The 20,753-nt window shown below is 33.5% G+C and overlaps 1 protein-coding gene across 1 annotated transcript; it reads left to right on the top strand.

The window, feature by feature from the left end:
- Nucleotides 1-4,693: 4,693 nt before the first annotated feature.
- On the top strand, nt 4,694-7,516 carry LOC110720597 (cysteine-rich receptor-like protein kinase 5). Its single transcript, XM_021899638.1, has 5 exons — nt 4,694-4,711; nt 6,111-6,282; nt 6,405-6,642; nt 6,982-7,117; nt 7,232-7,516. The coding sequence occupies exons 1-5, from the start codon at nt 4,694-4,696 to the stop codon at nt 7,514-7,516; spliced, it is 849 nt and encodes a 282-aa protein (XP_021755330.1).
- The last annotated feature ends 13,237 nt before the right edge of the window (nt 7,517-20,753 follow it).

Here is a 20,753-nt window from a genome sequence, read left to right on the forward strand (position 1 = left end):
ATCCATTTGTTGCTCTTCTCGAATTTCTTCGAGATAGATACTACTCCCACTTGTCTTTTTGGAAATGAAACCCTTTTCCAGAAAGACACCATCTTGAGCAACAAACACTTTGTTCGCATTTCGGTTGTAAAAGTAGTAGCCCTTTGTTTCTTTAGGATAACCTATGAAGAAACATTTGTCAGATTTGGGAGATAGCTTATCTGAGAGTTAACGTTTTACATAAGCTTCACAACCCCAATTTCGTAGAAAAGATAATTTTGGAACTTTTCCTGTCTATAACTCATATGGTGTCTTTTCTACTGCCTTTGACGGAGTCCTATTTAGTGTAAAAGCAGCGGTTTCGAGGGCATGTCCCCAAAAGGATATTGGAAGATCTGCAAGACTCATCGTTGATCGAACCATATCAAGTAAGGTATGATTCCTCCTTTCGGATACACCATTTAATTGAGGTGTTCCTGGTGGAGTTAGTTGGGAAAGTATTCCATAACCCTTTAGATGATCATCAAATTCTTGGCTTAAATATTCTCCACCACGATCTGATCGTAGTGCTTTTATTGTTTTGCCAAGTTGATTCTGTACTTCATTCTGAAATTGTTTGAACTTTTCAAATGATTCAGACTTATGCTTCATTAAGTAAATATATCCATATCTACTTAAATTATCAGTAAAAGTTATGAAGTAACTAAACCCTCCCCTGGCCATAGTGCTCATTGGTCCACAGACATCTGTATGTATGAGTCCCAAAAGATCACTTGCTCTTTCACCTTTTCCTGTAAAAGGTGACTTAGTCATTTTACCCATCAAACACCCTTCACATATATCGTATGATTCATAATCAAACGATGTCAGAATGCCATCCTTTTGCAATTTCTGAATACGTTTTGGGTTGATGTGTCCTAAACGACAGTGCCATAAATAAGTAGGGTTCGAATCACTTGATTTGTTTTTCTTGCAGTCTATGTTATAGATATGTTTGTCAAAATCTAATATATACAAACCATTTATTAATTTAGCACTAGCATAAAACATCTCTTTAAAATAAACTGAACAACTATTGTTCTTTATTTCAAAGCTAAAACCTTCGGTGTCTAACACGGAAACTGAAATGATGTTTTTAGTAATAGAAGGAACAAAATAACAATTATTTAATTCTAAAACTAATCCATAAGGTAAAGGTAGACTATATGTTCCAACTACTAAAGCAGCAACTCTTGCTCCATTTCCAACGCGCAGGTCTACCTCTCCTTTAGCCAGCTTTCTACTTCTTTTTAGGCCCTGCACATCCGAAACAATGTGAGTACCACAACCGGTATCAAATACCCAAGAAGTAGAAGTTGTTAAATTAAATTCTATAACAAAGATACCTGAAGAGCCTGTCTTCTTATCTTCCAGATACTTTGGGCAGTTTCTCTTCCAATGGCCTATTCCATCACAATAGAAACACTTGGCATCCGCTTTTGGATCGACCTTGGGCTTAGATGTCTTAGTTTGAGCAACTTGCTTGCCCTTTCCTTTGACATTCTTTTTGCCCTTCCCATTCCTCTTGAAACCCTTACCCTTTTGTACCATAAGAACTTCTTTCTTTGGTTTTGGAATGTCCATCTCAGCAGTGACGAGCATTCCGTGTAGTTCTTCTAAGGTTTGCACTTTATTGTGCATGTTAAAGTTTTGCCTGAATTGCTGAAATCCATCATGCAACGACATCATGATTATGTCAGTGGCCATTTCAGTGGTATAGATCATTCCCAGTTTAGACATTTTCTGGAACAATTCCATCATCTTGAAGACATGTTCTCCCACTGGTTCATCGATCTTTTGTACACATCGGAGTAACTCTCTATGAGTCTCGTATCTCTCTATCCTTGCTTGCTTCCGAAACATCTTTTTCAGTTGCTGGATAATGCTATGAGCATCCATACCATCAAACTTCTTTTGAAGGTTTGGTTCCATGGAAGCTAGCATGAGACATGTGACAAACACTGATTTTTCTTTAACAACCTTTTGACTGGCCTTTTCAGCATCTGATGCTGTGGCTGTCAGAACTGGGATAGGGGTGTCAAGGACATCCTCTCTTCCTTCGGCCCTAAGAACAATTCTTAGGTTCCTTTCCCAATCAAGGAAGTTTGTGTTGTTCAATTTATCCTTCTCAAGGTATGAACGTAAGTTAGGACTGTTGTTGTTGTTGTTACTAGTCATGATATCTACAATAGAAATATAGCAAAATTTAATTATATGTTCATCATAGTAGCATACAATATTTGAACAATTCAAAGCTACTTATCACATTTAAAAATTGTCCCGTATAATTAATGTGAATTCCAAGATCCTTTAAAACAATAAATTTTAGCGGACTTTGGCCCTGTGTATAAAATTTAATGTTTTATTGGTAAGTAAACAACCTTTACTAATTATATCTCATATAATTCTTGGTCGATACATAACAACTTTTGTTTCCATCTCTATGTTTCAAGACCCAAAACTTTGTCTTTTGATAATCTTGTTGAGCAAAACCAGACAGTGACATGTAAATTTCATAAATATTACCCTATATTCCCGAGATTATATGCAACACCCCGCTTTGGCGGAACCTATTACTTATGATCAAAGGCTTTATAGGTGTCTTGTTTGGAAAAACATAACTCAATATTGCTTTTAGAGACTTAATTTACTATGTTGGTTTATTTATTAGAGAACTTAAGCCATAAACAATAGCAACATACGTAAATTTAAATAGGCATAATAAAATGCAATAAAATTGTGATACTAGTCACCGGCAATAATAACAATAATATCATATATATATTTATATAAAATTGCCACATAATAAAATATCACATATTTTAAAATTTTGATAGGAAAATAAAATCCTTAATTAATTGGAAATATTACAATTAAATCTTATTTAATTATATGGGAAGATAATCTTTCTAGAAAAGATAATTGCCTAAAATTTGAAAAATAAAACTAATAATGGAATTATCCCTTAATAAGGGAATCCTAAAACCATCTAATTATCTTCTCAATAACAACCAAAATTATCTCAAAAAAAAAAAAACAGTTTATTATCCAAAAAAAAAAAATTCCTTAAATTTTTTTTTTTAATGAAAACAGGGGACTGTGCGTGACTGAGCTGACTGCCCAGCCACATCACAGCCACCACAGCCAGGCAATTGCCCAGCCACAGCAGCAGGCTGCCGCCACGGCCAGGCAGTCGCCCAGCCACAGCAGCACTGGCTGGCGGACCAGGCAGTAGCCCAGCACACCAGCCAGCGCAGTGACTGAATTGTGCAACAATTGCACGTTCAGCCACTGCCCTCCCCTGTCCACCCTTTGCTGCCCCTAAGCCCACCGGAGCAGCCACCGTGGCCCACCGTCAGGTGGTTCTGCCACCCAGCCGTGGTTGCTCCCACTCAATCTCTAATATATATTTTTTTTTGAGTTATTTTTGAGTGAATTTAATTCTACAACTTTTGTAAAATTAAATTAATTATCCATGTTAATTAAACATAAACATTTTATGAATAATTCATAAATTAAACTAAAATCTCCATTTTAATTAATTTAGGGCTTTTCATAAAATTCAATTTCTAATTCATATAAAACTATTTTCCATGAATTAATTCATCACACCAAACACTTTGAAGTATGAGAAAATAAATTGAATCATATTAAATTAATACATTAATTTTCGAAATTAGGGTTCATAACCCAACAAAAAACAGAAAATTAATTAGGGCAATTAGGGCTTAAAACAAACGGCTAGGGTTAGAGGTTAATTGAGCAACTAAATTCATAATTTAGTCAATTCCAATCAATCAAAAAACATATTTTAATAAGGTTATTTGATCCATAAATCAAGTCCTCCCCTTAGCCGAATTAAAATTGACAATATTCGCATCAAATTAATTGAATTAATTATGATCATATTATTATACGCAAGAGGCAAACTGATACCACTGTAGGATTATAATAGATGCACTTAGCGGAATTTCAAGAAACAATTTCTTAGCATCTTAAAGAGGATCTCATGCATATAATAATACGAATCATATAAAGTAGTTAGATATACCTTTGATGCGTGTACTCCTCGTTAAACCTAGATTACCCTCCTTCGGAGATCCAGAACCTCAATTGTGATTCCTCTACTTGGTCCACAAACCCGAGATGAATCCCACGTATGCTAGTACGGAAGAAGGAGGAAGATACTTTTCACTCTTCTCACTTTTAGGGAAGCAGTTCTATAAGAAATATTTTACGTTGTTTTTCACTCTGTATATCTGTGTATCTCATACACAGTAATAACCCCCAATATATAGAGATTATTAGGTTACTAGAGCAGAAAACCTAACTGATTAATGACTCCTCATAAAACCGCCCACTTAACCTTTATTGGGCTTAGTGTACTTTTCATCTCGTGCTTTTATGTGTGACCTTATAGGATCCGATTTAAATTAGCAGCAAGCCCACTAAATAATAGGCCTGCAAATCGTAGTTGGTTTCTAGCAAAACATTACGATTCCTAAAATAACCGAATTAATAATCTCCTTAATTAATCCTATATTATATTTAGTAATTGCTATACTTGATCGAGGACACTCCTTCACCAACGATCATAGAGTGATTAATAATGGTACCATAATAGGGTGTAGAAGCTCGTGTTACGCATTTCATGCAAATGAGTCTTGTTGTACAAATGGCAACTACTGTGAACGTAATAGCTTCTCAGTAGGTCGTTAATCTTCAAAAAGGGCTGCCCTCGCGCTTACAATTATGCGTTGGATGTTGCCAATTCTACCTTCATCTGTTCCAGCCCTAAGACGTCGTATACCGTTACATTCTGCTCGTCACCTAGCCTCGGCAGGTGCATTCATATGACTTTTCAAGTTGTTTTTTCAATTTACTAAAATATCATAATTTAAAGGAAAAATTGCAAGGAAGGGTATTTTAAAGGGACGACCTTGTGACAAAGGTCCTTATAAAAAAAGGTGGCATCAAAGGTCCTTATAAGTCAGTTTGGTTGTGAGGAGGGGTCTTTGACCGAATTCCGGCCAACTTCCGGCGTTGACTTCTATATTCAGGCAAAAAAAAAAACACGTGCTTGGCACGTGACTTCTTTTTAATTTTTTTTTTCTCCTTTCCCCTTTCCCTGTTCTTCCTCGATTTCCCCTGTTCTACTACTTCATACTCCCCAGAAATTAGCAGCAGTAGCACCTCTTCTTCATTCATAAAAGTCAAACCCAAAATTCAAGCTCCATTAATGGCGTCCACACCTTCTCCTTCCTCCACCCTTTCTCTCTCCTAAGTGCAACTCCCAACTCAACCCCAAAACCACCCTCTTTGTCGAGAGTTGCTTTTTCCGACCACAATTGGTGGCCGAAGACGATGTTTGAAGCTTAAATTCTCTGCCGTTAGAGCCGCCGTCGGAAGCGTTGGTTCTTCTCGTAGTCGTAGATTTGTTTAAAGGGAATCTCAGGCATAAGTGTTATTATGAAGTAGGTTCGCAAATTAGGGTTCAATAAGGGGGAAATGGCTGAGGAAAAGGGGAAATCGAGGAAGAACAGGGAAAGGGGAAAAAGGAAAAAAATAAATTTAAAAGAAGTCACGTGCCAAGCACGTGTTTTTTTTTTTTTGGCCTGAATATAGAAGTCAACGCCGGAAGTTGGCTGGAATTCGGTCAAAGGCCCCTCTTCACAACCCAACTTACTTATAAGGATCTTTGATGCCACTTTTTTTTTATAAGGACCTAAGTCACAAGGTCGTCCCTTTAAAAGGCCCTTCCTTACAATTTTTCCTAATTTAAATTGATATTGTTTAACATGCTTCAAAAAGATCTTAATTAACATTATCATTATCACTCCATATTAGTTCTTTATTATTTAGACCTTTTCTACTAAATTGATCAGGTTCTACATGTGAATTTTATCACTAATTTTTCACCCCCCACATCCGTGAAAAGAAAACAAGTGCAATTTGAATTGAGGATTATCACATTACAAACTCGATCTATAGGGGAGAATGATTAAGTATTGACTTCCGATGATGAATTCTCCCTCAGAACTATGTCATTTCCCTATTGTTCTTAACATTTATTTGGAGCTTTTTATTATCAGGGAAAACCCAAGAATGGGCAGAAAATTGCTGTCAAAAGACTATCAAAAAACTCCGGACAAAAAGTTGCAGAGTTTAAAAATGAAGTTGTTTTGGCTGCAAAACTTCGACACAAGAACTTGGTCAAGCTCTTGGGATTTTGTGTGGCACAGAAGAAAAGATACTTGTCTGTGAGTTTCTTTCTAATTCAAGCTTGGACAAATTTATATTTGGTAACGACAAAGTTTTGAGGTTTAAAAATAAACAATTTGTTAATTTGTGCATTAGCACCTCATTACTAGTTGTTTGTATTGCAGGTCAAACGAAGCAAGCATCTTTAAATTGGCAAATAAGGTGCAATATTATAGTTGGTATTGCAAGAGGGCTTTTATATCTTCACGAAGACTCCCCACTTAAGGTTATTCATCGAGGTCTTAAATCAAGTAACATATTACTAGATGAACATATGAACCCTAAGATATCAGATTTTGGCCTTGCCAAACTTTTTGGAGTTGATCAAATTCAAGGTGACACTAAAAGGATTATTGGAACTTAGTAAGATCTCAAACCTTTCCATAAATTTTATTATCTTTGTGTATAGACAAACTATATAGTAATACTTAAATTATATAGTCCCTTGTTACCTTTTTATATATGCATATAAAACTTATTGATTATTATCTTTCTACACTTGTATTTCAAGAACTTATTTTGAAATACTTTCAATATAATGAATTTTTGCTCTTTTTTTTTTTTTTTAATGAAAACTAGCTCTTAATTATTTAGTGGTGAATCATTTTTTTTTTTGAAAGTACTGATTTCTATATTTAATTTAATTTAAATGAAAAACCTAATCTTATTAATTAGATCAATTTTCTTACTTTTGAAATACAGTGGTTACATGGCTCCAGAATATGTAATAACAGGTCATTACTCTGTAAAATCAGATATTTATAGTTTTGGAGTCTTAGTTCTTGAGACTGTGAGCGGTCAAAGAAATAGATTTTGCAAGCAATTGCAGCTTGAAGAGGTATTACTACATCGAGTAAGATTCTATTTTATAAGGGTTCATATAAATCAAAAAATCATCTCAAAATTTTTAACTTTTGAAATGTCAATAATGTATCTCTTGTTTATTGAATAGGCATGGAGGTTATGGAATGATAACAAGACCTTAGATTTTGTTGATACAACATTACAAAATGACTTTCCAATAGATGAAGTAACTAAATGCATCCATATTGCTCTACTATGCATTCAAGATGATGCCGCCTTAAGGCCGAGAATGAGCTCCATTGTTGCAGCCCTCAATGGCCAAGCCATTTGTCTCCCAACGCCGAAGCCACCTAATTACTTTGGTGCTAACATTTTAGAAGATAATGATTCTCTAGGAAATAAGACGATTACAAATTTGCATCCTCGCGATTAATTAACCTATCTCATTCATTTTTTGATCCTTGTTTGTAAGTAATACTATCCTGCAATTATATATATATACCCAATATATATGCTTGCTTTTAACACTTAATTTTTTTAGTTGGGATAATTTTGTATTTTTGTCTTTTTCTCTTTTCCTTTTTCCCACTGCCAAAAAAATATACTCAATTTTTATAGTAATAAATAATAAAAGAATGGAAGAAGTATATAAAGAGAACTTGGTATTTTTGGAATAAAACTACGTAAGTTAGTTTGGACAGGTTGGATTGGAACTCAGGCACTCAGCCAATTAGTGTTGTCTCTTGACTAATTCAACGTTACGGTAAGTATTTTAGCCGTATAGGTGCCGGGTATGGAACAATATGGAACATACGTTCTAGATAGTCCGATGAAAGTGCCAGGTTTATCAACTTTTATCAATTATCACATTCACATATCATTGTCGAAATAAACCCATGGACTTTTAGAGTAATGAGAAATTGAGATTTACACTATGACCCTTTTCTTTTGAGCTGTTCTGCTTTGCTCTGCTTTGTCCTGTTCTGCTCTACTATGTTATGTTGAAATCTGTTCTGTCCTGCTTTGCTAAAAAATAATAATTAATAATAATAATAATAATAATTAAAATTTAATAAAAATAATAATAACAACTAATATTTAATAATAATAACTAATATTTATAGATAATAATAATAATTAATATTTTATAATAATAATAATTAATATACAATATTAATTGATAATAATAACTAATATTTAATGATAATAATGAATATTTTATATTATTTAACATTTTCTAACGTTATAAAAAGAGTAAAAAAAAATCTAAAAAAATCAAATAATAATAATAATGTTGAAATCTGATCTGCCCCAAAATCTCAAAAGAACAGAGCCTATGTAATATTGACCTCAACCTCATCACTATTTTTTGAAGACAAACAAAAAAAAAAACTCATCACTCTTTATTTTTAGTCACGAGATTTGATTACGTGCCCAAATAATGATATTGGTCCACGGACAGTTATGGATTTATGGACCGTTACATAAAAAAAAAAAAAAAAAAGGGTTATGTACCATACAATTTTTTTCAAAGAATATGTCTAGCCAAAGAAGATAAAACCCAAAATTTCTACACAATTTGTAATAACTAGTATCCCAAATTAAAGATAAGTATTACATGGAAATTTCAACCAACAATCAACATTGGAAACTCACATTAATTTCCCACCTTTCGTAAATTATCAGTTTATCACTCGAGAAATTCCTTATCTGTTCTGCTCTACTATGTTATGTTGAAATCTGTTCTGTCCTGCTTTGCTAAAAAATAATAATTAATAATAATAATTAAAATTTAATAAAAATAATAATAACAACTAATATTTAATAATAATAACTAATATTTATAGATAATAATAATAATTAATATTTTATAATAATAATAATTAATATATAATATTAATTGATAATAATAACTAATATTTAATGATAATAATGAATATTTTATATTATTTAACATTTTCTAACGTTATAAAAAGAGTAAAAAAAAATCTAAAAAAATCAAATAATAATAATAATGTTGAAATCTGATCTGCCCCAAAATCTCAAAAGAACAGAGCCTATGTAATATTGACCTCAACCTCATCACTATTTTTTGAAGACAAACAAAAAAAAAACTCATCACTCTTTATTTTTAGTCACGAGATTTGATTACGTGCCCAAATAATGATATTGGTCCACGAACAGTTATGGATTTATGGACCGTTACATAAAAAAAAAAAAAAAAAAGGGTTATGTACCATAAATTTTTTTTCAAAGAATATGTCTAGCCAAAGAAGATAAAACCCAAAATTTCTACACAATTTGTAATAACTAGTATCCCAAATTAAAGAAAAGTATTACATGGAAATTTCAACCAACAGTCAACATTGGAAACCCACATTAATTTCCCACCTTTCGTAAATTATCAGTTTATCACTCGAGAAATTCCTTATCTGTTCTGCTCTACTATGTTATGTTGAAATTTGTTCTGTCCTGCTTTGCTAAAAAATAATAATTAATAATAATAATTAAAATTTAATAAAAATAATAATAACAACTAATATTTAATAATAATAACTAATATTTATAGATAATAATAATAATTAATATTTTATAATAATAATAATTAATATATAATATTAATTGATAATAATAACTAATATTTAATGATAATAATGAATATTTTATATTATTTAACATTTTCTAACGTTATAAAAAGAGTAAAAAAAAATCTAAAAAAATCAAATAATAATAATAATGTTGAAATCTGATCTGCCCCAAAATCTCAAAAGAACAGAGCCTATGTAATATTGACCTCAACCTCATCACTATTTTTTGAAGACAAACAAAAAAAAAAACTCATCACTCTTTATTTTTAGTCACGAGATTTGATTACGTGCCCAAATAATGATATTGGTCCACGGACAGTTATGGATTTATGGACCGTTACATAAAAAAAAAAAAAAAAAAGGGTTATGTACCATACAATTTTTTTCAAAGAATATGTCTAGCCAAAGAAGATAAAACCCAAAATTTCTACACAATTTGTAATAACTAGTATCCCAAATTAAAGAAAAGTATTACATGGAAATTTCAACCAACAGTCAACATTGGAAACCCACATTAATTTCCCACCTTTCGTAAATTATCAGTTTATCACTCGAGAAATTCCTTATCTGTTCTGCTCTACTATGTTATGTTGAAATCTGTTCTGTCCTGCTTTGCTAAAAAATAATAATTAATACTAATAATTAAAATTTAATAAAAATAATAATAACAACTAATATTTAATAATAATAACTAATATTTATAGATAATAATAATAATTAATATTTTATAATAATAATAATTAATATATAATATTAATTGATAATAATAACTAATATTTAATGATAATAATGAATATTTTATATTATTTAACATTTTCTAACGTTATAAAAAGAGTAAAAAAAAATCTAAAAAAATCAAATAATAATAATAATGTTGAAATCTGATCTGCCCCAAAATCTCAAAAGAACAGAGCCTATGTAATATTGACCTCAACCTCATCACTATTTTTTGAAGACAAACAAAAAAAAAAACTCATCACTCTTTATTTTTAGTCACGAGATTTGATTACGTGCCCAAATAATGATATTGGTCCACGGACAGTTATGGATTTATGGACCATTACATAAAAAAAAAAAAAAGGGTTATGTACCATACAATTTTTTTCAAAGAATATGTCTAGCCAAAGAAGATAAAACCCAAAATTTCTACACAATTTGTAATAACTAGTATCCCAAATTAAAGAAAAGTATTACATGGAAATTTCAACCAACAGTCAACATTGGAAACCCACATTAATTTCCCACCTTTCGTAAATTATCAGTTTATCACTCGAGAAATTCCTTAGATCGAAATTTATTTCTGATATGACAAATTATGTTACAATTATCTCTCTCGTCACCCTTGTCGTGCAACTGAACCTGTTTCTAGGTATTGATTGTGCATTATAAAATACTACATGAGTTTATTTGTATTTTTTCAAATAAAATATTTTACTAATATATATTTATATAATAAACTTTGTGATATTCGTTTGCTTACTACTTGAATTTTTTTATTATAAAATGAATTATTAACTTTGTTTCTCATATTTAGATAAAGTTTATAATGTAAAATATAGTAATATTTTATTTCACAAAGTTTCATATGTGGTTGGTTAGATCACACTGTGTGGTCGGGATTACTTTGTCAGGAGTTACTTGGTTGGTCAAGGGTTACTCAATCGATCAGGGGTTACTCGGTCAGTGTTAGGGTGTGTGTCTCAGCCGGCCACACGATATGGCCAGCCACCCAAAAAACGCGCTGATTTTATTTTTATAATAATTAATATGAAATTTTTGATCTAAAATAAATTGCAATTCTTTTTTCAATTTGCTAAAATATAACATTTTCCAATGTGACGCTCTAAAATTAATCTTACGTGGCATAATCCTTTTGTAGCGATTTAAAATTATTAATCCTACGTGGCGATTTTTTTTTTAATATAATCCTACGTAGCGCTTTAAAAAAAAACTAATCTTACGTGGCAAAATTTTATTGAAGCGTTTTAAAAATATTAAACGTAAGTGGCGCTCTAATAATTTTCTAAAAATTAAAATCCTACGTGGCATTCTAAAAACTTGAGGAAAAACTCCCCTTTATATATATATATATATATATATATATATATATATATATATATATATATATTAGATTATATAATTTTGTATTGAGATACTTCTAACAATATTTCATTTTTTTTCTTTTTTACCATAGCAATAGTTCACAAATATATATGATTGATTAATTGATTTATATTAGAGAATTATAGTCAATCAAATTGTTATAAAAGTAATGAGTTTATGACCCATGAAATACTAAATATTAATTTCATCATTGAGGTCTGTTGGATATTCATATTATTGGAATAGCTAGAATGACGTAATAAGTGGTTAATGGAGGCGGATGTACCATGCTCCAAAAAAAAAGAAAAAAAAAAGCCGAAAGAACATAGAATAGAAATGTAAAGAACATTTTAGTTAAAGTAAAAAGAACATATTGTTAAAAGAACATGTTACATAATTATAAAAAACATATTGCTAAAATGTAATGAACATGATAATTCCCGAGCGTCTATTTTAAAAGAACATACATAATATAACAAAAGAACATAAGAGATATATACACCAAAAAAAAAAAAGAAAAAAAAAACGTTGCATTATATTTAAATAGACCATGTGAATTAAATTAAAATTCAACTTTTATTTCAGAGCTATTATAACAATGAACATAACACTATTTTATAAAGAACATCATCTTCAACGAAACCTTTGTCACATTGAGCTCAAATTCAACATCCAGATTCATCAAATATTAAAAATGAAAATAAACAATGAATTTCATATATGATTGCAAAATATTCTAATTTAAATTTAAAATAACATAATTAATGAAAAATAAATACAAAATTTCATTCAAAATTACCTTCGATCTTTGATTAACAAATCCACATATTCAATTCTCAATCACTCCATCAACAAAACAATGATCAAAATAAACCACGGCGAAACACGATCTAAATGCACAGCCATCGTCTTCTATCGGTACAATTTCTCTCTCTCTATAAATTTTCTATTTTTCTCTCTAAGTTTTTTATTCATCTCTAAGAATTCATTAAATTGAAAATATAGAGAAATATATAAATTTCTAAATTGAGATACTATTAATGTGGGAAATAATTACCAAAATTCTTCAATAATGAAACAAATAATTCATTTAAAGATTAAAAAGCTGAATATTCTTTACCGAACACTGTTATGTTCTTTTTTTTTTTTTTAGATTGAAAGGATGGATGTACCAAGCTTGATTTATACATCCTCCTCCACCTTAAAAATTTCAAGAATGACCTTGACTCATTATTTTTAGACCTAGTTTTTTTTTTTTTTTGGCTGGAATTAGACCTAGGTTTATTATTACATTTAATTTTAGTATGGTTAAAGTTGGTTTTATAAAATAGAAACCAATTTTACCATTTTCATGTCCTTTAATTTAATATCATCATTCATTAGAAGGGATGAAGTTTTCACCATTACAATTTTTTCACATCATCATGTTTCAGTGATTCCTTATCAATACATATTATTGTCAAAGATTTTGTTCTTTTGGAACTCTTCTCGAATGGTGGCATCTTGTCATAGATGGCCATTTTTTTTATTTTTTTTTTGTTCAAATTGAATATCCTGGACATACATATTATTCAAACTCTTGAACTTGTGCAACTAAAAGCTTGTACTCGTAATAATCAACTTTGAAATCGAAGTATTTAGCTTCGGCTATTTCAAATTCAGAATTCTATTGGAGAACTTTCAATTCTCCTTTGTCAACTGCATAGAAAATGAATACTACTAATCATCCATTAATTATCATCTGAAAATGAAGTACTAGTCATTAATTATTACCATTACCTTAACAAATCTCGATCTCCATTGTTCTTTTACTTCTCAACTTCGTTATATCATTTCTTTCAAGCCCTTTGGTTAAATTCCAGAGGTACAATGTCCCTTTTGGTAGAAGTTTCAGTATCCAAAACTACGCATACCACTACTGTTGGGTATAATACATGTGGCCCAAATCTTTAAAAAGCCCAACTAATTAAGTCTCAAAATCTAGAAGAATCTTCTAAATCAAGAAATGGATGGAGAATTGTGGAAGCCTCTAGAAATATTAAATGACCATGAAAATTCTAGATTTAACCAAAAATATCTACATATGTGGAAGTTTCCACACAAATCTTCCACCTCCATATCCCACCTATAAATATAGGTGTTGTCATCCACTAGGGTAATCAAGAAAAAAATCCACATACAAAAAGTCCTAATCCTCCACCACACTAAAAATTGTTTCATCTCATAAGTTTACTTAAAACTTCCTCCTTGTAATTTTATCCACTACTCTTCTAATACTCTTTTGTGAGTACTTATTATTTTGAGAGTTATTTTGTAATCTTACACCCTAACTATTAGGGTCTTTTCTCTTTTGTACTCTCATATATTTTAATATAGTGGAATCATTTTAAAGTGCTCGTTGGGTGTTTTTTTCTTGTCGTTTATACTTTATCAATTTCTCGATCAATCACGCTTCCGCAAGCAACCTTAACCTTACAAGTGGTATCGAGCTAAAGGTTTATAATGTCGAGCGTTACAAAGTTCGACATCGAGAAATTCGATGGCAAGATAAGCTTTAGTATCTGGAAAATCCAGATGCAAGCCGTTCTTATTCAGGACGGATTATAAAAGGCTCTCAATAGAAAGCTTTCAACCATGTCTGACGAGCAATGACAAGAGTTGGATGAAAAAGCCATGTCGGCAATCCAACTATGCTTAACAAAGGAGGTGTTACGTGAGGTGGTACACGAGGAAACTACCGCTGCCCTATGGACGAAGCTCGAGTCTCTCTATATGACTAAAAGTCTTGCCAACAAACTTCGTCTCAAGGAAAGACTTTATACAATTCGTATGGTCGAAGGTACGTCCATCCAATCTCACCTTAATGAATTTAATTCCATTATCATGGATCTGGAGAATTTGGATGTTAAAATTGATGAAGAGGATAAAGTTGTATTATTAATTGTCTCCTTACCTCCCTCTTACAAACACTTCAAGGAAATTATGTTATATGGTTCCGGTGAAACTATTTCTTTTGAGGATATAAAATCACGCTTACTCTCAAAAGAAAAATTTTGACCTTGAAGTAAACAATGAAGATAAAGCTGAAGGACTAAATGTAAGAGGGAGATCTCATGAAAGACACAATACACATAAAAAGAAATTTCAATCTAAATCTAGGGGACGTAAACCCAATGTTACCTGTCGCTATTGTAAAAAACCGGGGCACGACGTTTCTAAATGCTTCAAATTAAAAAATAAAAAGGAGAAAGAAGAAAAATCTAAACAGCCTCAAAAATCCGCCGAAGCTAGTCTCATTGATACTGACTCAGAAGGTGACTCGGTGTTACTTGCAACTTTTGAAAAAAGGGGCTTTGATGAATGGATTCTTGATTCTGGCTGCACCTATCATATGTGTCCGCATAGGGACTGGTTCATCACATATGAATCTGTTGATTGTGGTACTGTCTTAATGGGAAACAATCTTTCCTGTAAGGCTATTGGAATAGGTTCAATCAAAATCAAGAGTCATGATGGCATTGTCAGGACATTAACCAAGGTCCGTCATATTCTTGACTTAAAACGCAATCTGATCTCACTAGGGACTCTTGAGTCTCTCGGATATAGATTCTCGGCTGAAGGTGGAGTACTAAAGGTCACTAAAGGTGCCCTCGTTGTCATGAAGGCCACGAGAAGTGTAGTTTATATGTCTTACAGGGACATACAGTGACAGGCTCAACAGCTGTTTCATCATCATTTCCTAATTTTGATCTAACTTAGTTATGGCATAAACGCCTTGGTCATATGAGTGAAAAAGGAATGGACATCTTGAGAAAACGTGGACTTCTCGGCTCACCCGGCACGGGTAAGCTAGAATTCTGTGAGCACTGTGTCTATGGGAAGCAAAAGAAAGTAGGTTTCTCTACTGCTACTCACAGAACTAAAGGTATTCTTGATTATGTCCACTCTGATTTATGGGGACCTTCTAAGGTTGCCTCTTATTCTGGAAAACGCTACTTTATGTCCATCATTGATGATTTCACTCGAAAAGTCTGGATTTGTTTCTTAAGACATAAAAATGAGGCTTTTCCCACCTTCAAGAAGTGGAAAGCTCTTGCTGAAAACCAGACTGGGAGAAAAATCAAAAAGCTCAGGACTGATCGTGGCTTGGAATTTTGCGATGGAGAATTCGAAGAATTCTGCGCTCAAGCCGGCATTGCTAGACATAAAACATTACCAGGCAAGCCTCAACAAAATGGCATAGCTGAGCGTATGAACCGAACTCTTCTAGAAAGTGCTCGGTGCATGATCTCTAATGCTGGACTATGGAGTCGTCGTTACCTCTGGACGGAAGCCATATCTACAGCTGCATTTATAGTCAACCGTTCTCCACACTCTTCTATTGACTTCAAAATTCCAAAGGAAATTTGGTCAGGTACAACCGTTGACTACTTTTTCCTAAAAGTTTTTGGTTGTATCGCTTATGCTCATATTAATGATGGCAAACTAGCTCCTAGAGCTATCAAATGCATTTTCATTGGCTATTCATCAGAATCTAAAGGCTATAGATCATGGTGTCTTGAGTCTAAGAAAGTGATTCTTACTCGAGATGCTACTTTCAATGAAAATGCTACTATCAAATCCTCTGGTACGGAGTCTTCTATTTCATCTTCTGACACAGATAATCAGGATTATAGTAAAAAGGTGGAGTTTGAAACAACTAATCAGTCTCCTACGGTTGAAATTGATGCTTCATCATACTCTCATTCCAGCAATGATGATGACAATCCTCCAATTGATACTGAGTCAAGCCATCCACAAAGCCCTCATCAACAGTCAGATTACAATCTGATAGGGGATTGTTCTAAAATGCCTATTATAAGGTCATCAAAATATTCTGAAGATGAATATCTGCTTTCTTACGCACTATCAGTTGGCGAAGAAACTCCAGTTGAAAAAGAGCCATCCTCTTATTCAGAAGCCATCTCCGGTCCCAATTCCTCAAATTGACTTGTGGCAATGAACGAAGAGATGGAGAGTCTCCACAATAATGGCACATGGGACTTGGTCGAGCTGCCAAAAGGCCGAAAAGCAATTACTTGCAAATGGATCTACAAACAAAAGGAGGGCATTCCAGGAGTTGAACCTGCAAGATGGAAGGCACGCCTTGTTGTCAAAGGATGTCATCAAAAATAAGGTATTGACTTTAATGATATTTTCTCTCCTGTTGTTCGTCATACTTCTATTCGAGTCCTTCTTGCAATGGTTGCTATGTTTGACATGGAGTTAGAACAACTTGATGTCAAAACTGCTTTTCTACATGGTGATCTTGATGAAGAGATCTATATGAAGCAACCCGAAGGATTTGTTGTTCCTGGAAAAGAAAATCATGTTTGTAGATTGAAGAAATCCTTATACGGTCTCAAGCAGGCTCCACGACAGTGGTACAAGCGCTTTAACTCATTTATGAGAAAACAAGGCTACTCACGTAGTTAGTACGACCAATGTGTCTATTTTCGACAGTATGGAGGAGTCTATATCTATTTGCTTCTATATGTGGATGATATGCTTATAGCATCTCGAGACAAGTCATTGATTGACAACCTGAAGCTTCAGCTCAACAAGGAGTTCGAGATGAAAGATTTAGGTGCAGCTAAGAAAATCCTTGGCATGGAGATACACCGAGATCGACAGGCTGGTAAGTTATTCCTATCTCAGAAAAATTACATTAAGAAAATTATGGATAGGTTTAATATGAGTAATTCTAAGCTTGTCTCTACCCCACTTGCTGCACATTTTAAGTTATCATCTACATCTTGTCCACAAACGGAGGAAGAAAGGGAGAAAATGGCTAGCATTCCTTATGCTAGTGCAGTTGGTAGTCTTATGTATGCCATGGTATGTACAAGACCTGATCTAGCATATGATGTGAGCATAGTAAGCAGGTATATGCACAACCCTGGCAAGGAGCATTGGAATGCTGCAAAATGGATATTTCGGTACCTAAAAGGTACTATGGATATGGGGTTGGTATTTGATAAGAACCTAACCAATTCTACTGATGTTGTTGGGTTCGTTGACTCTGACTATGGTGGTGATCTTGACTACCGAAGATCTCTCTCCGGTTATATCTTCACTCTTTGTTCAGGAGCAATAAGTTGGAAGGCTCAATTACAACCAATAGCTGCACTTTCCACTACCAAGGCAGAGTATGTCGCAGCAACCGAAGGTATAAAGGAGGCTACATGGTTGCGAGGTCTTGTTATGGATCTTGGTATATCACAAGGTGTCATCGTGGTATACTCCGATAGCCAAAGTGCTATCTTTATCACCAAGAATGATGCTTATCACTTCAAGACCAAGCACATCGACGTAAAATACCACTATGTCAGAGACACTATTGAACAAGGTGAAATTATGGTTAATAAGGTTCATACTACAGAAAATCCTGCGGATATGCTCACAAATCCACTTCCCATTGCTAAGTTCGATCATTGCTTGGACTTAGTCGGAGTTAATCCTTGCTAGATCTTTTGGCTCCTACTACAAGTAATCTACAGATTTGGTCCAAGGTGGAGATTGTTGGGTATAATACATGTGGCCCAAATCTTTGAAAAGCCCAACTAATTAAGTCTCAAAATCTAGAAGAATCTTCTAAATCAAGAAATGGATGGAGAATTGTGGAAGTCATTAGAAATATTAAATGACCATGAAAATTCTAAATTTAACCAAAAATATCTACATATGTGGAAGTTTCCACATAAATCTTCCACCTCCATATCCCACCTATAAATATAGGTGTTGTCATCCACTAGGGTAATCAAGAAAAAAAATCCACATACAAAAAATCTTAATCCTCCACCACACTAAAAATTGCTTCATCTCATAAGTTAACTTAAAACTTCCTCCTTGTAATTTTATCCACTATTCTTCTAATACTCTTTTGTGAGTACTTATTATTTTGAGAGTTATTTTGTAATCTTACACCCCTAACTATTAGGGTCTTTTCTCTTTTGTACTCTCATATATTTTAATATAGTGGAATTATTTTAAAGTGCTCGTTGGGTGTTATTTTCTTGCCGTTTATACTTTATCAATTTCTCGATCAATCACGCTTCCGCAAGCAACCTTAACCTTACAACTACCATGAGTTTCAAGTAGAAAAACTAATTCAGTTGAGGCTTAAAGAATTCATCGATGAACTTGATAGGTTTGATAAAGTCATTTAATTTGGATCGGAGTAGATGTGGTTAGTAAAGGGTCCATGGGCTGACTTGAATTATTGGAAAACTAAAAGTGGCACAAAAGTATTACAATTTAATTTGTAACTTTAAGCTCTTTCTAAAATTATTAATGGTCTGTGATTGGGTACGATCGAGCAAGCCCTATGACAGGGTGGAGTGAGTTTTTCTAAAAAATCTTTTGCTGAAATTGGGCTTTACAGGAAAAACTGGGTGAAGGTGGTTATGGACTTGGTCATTACGGTGTCATACTCCTTCATTATCAATGGTATTGTGTGTGGCTCTGTCAAACCGACTCGGGGTCTTTGACAAGGGGACCCTCTATCTCCTATCTGTTTATTTTGGTCGCGGATGCCTTTTCTTGTCTTGTTAAAAATGCAGTTGGCACGAATCTTCTCCACGGGGCTAAATCAAGCCTGGCAGGCCTGACTATTTCTCATTTCTTTTTTGCAGATGACAGTCTTCTCTTTGCAAGCGCCAACCGAAGTCAATGCTCGAAAATTGTTGATATTCTCAACACATATAAAATAGCTTCCGGACAAAAAAATTAATTATGATAAATCGGAGGTCTCTTTTAGCAAAGGTGTTTCGTCCTATGTCGATGTAGGAGGAGTTGATTGAAATGTTACAGATGAAGCCGGTGTGTGAGCATGCGAAATATATGGAAATCTCGACCATCATAGGGAGATCTAAGAGAGTGGTTTTCACAACCTTGAAGGACCGTCTTTGGAAGAAATTAGGTGGGTGGAAGGAGAAATTTCTGTCGAGAGCGGGTAAAGAGGTTCTCGTGAAAGTAGTCATCCAAGCTATACCGTCGTATCTCATGGGGGTCTACAAGATTTTGATTGGTGTTGTCAAAGAAATTCATGCCATGACTGCTAGATTTTGGTGGGGTAGCTCCAATTCTCACAAAACAGTTCACCGGAAGAGTTGAGCTTCTCTTTGCATGCCAAAATGCCTAGAGGGTCTCGGTTCAGAGATATGGGGATCTTTAATGATGCATTATTGGGTAAAAAAGCTTGGAGATTGATTCACTCACCGAATAATCTGCTGGGCAAAATTATCAAATGCAAGTACTATCCCAAGTGTGACTTTTTGGGTTCCCATATTGGCCCTTTATGCAGCTTCTCCTGGAAAAGCATTAGAGGTTCGCTTGAACTGATGGAACGTGGACTGATTTGGCATGTAGGAAGAGGGGCTAACATCAATATATGGTCGGACTAATGGGTAGCAGATGAGAAGGGCGCTTTGTTATTACTCCACACTACTAGAAAACAGGCCATTTTCAACGGAAATATTCCGTTAGAAACACCTTATTTTCCGTCGAAAATCATAACACCCTATTTTCCGTCGAAAATCATAACACCCTATTTTCCGTCGGAAATCATGTTTCCGACGGAATTCCGTCGGAAAGTGTCGTAATAAACATATTTGTAGGAAAATCGACCTTTTTCGACGGAATTTCCGTCAAAAACACTTTTCTGACGGAATTTTCGACAGAATTTAGCGTTGGAAGAGATTTTCCGGTCCAGAAAATTCCGTCGGAAAAACCTACCCGGAAAATAATAGAAAAAGCCTCACCTCACACAACCCCCACCACTCCACAAGCCCAACCCCACATCATGACCACCACCTGCCCAAACCCCACCCCACGACCACCATCCATGACAAAAAAAAAATCGAAAATAAAATTAACCACCAAAATAGGTAAATCTAATATTAACCACCAAAACAACAAAAATTAACCCAAAAAAAAAAA

Source organism: Chenopodium quinoa, unplaced genomic scaffold (genome assembly GCF_001683475.1).
Source record: "Chenopodium quinoa cultivar QQ74 unplaced genomic scaffold, ASM168347v1, whole genome shotgun sequence".
NCBI lineage: Eukaryota > Viridiplantae > Streptophyta > Magnoliopsida > Caryophyllales > Amaranthaceae > Chenopodium > Chenopodium quinoa.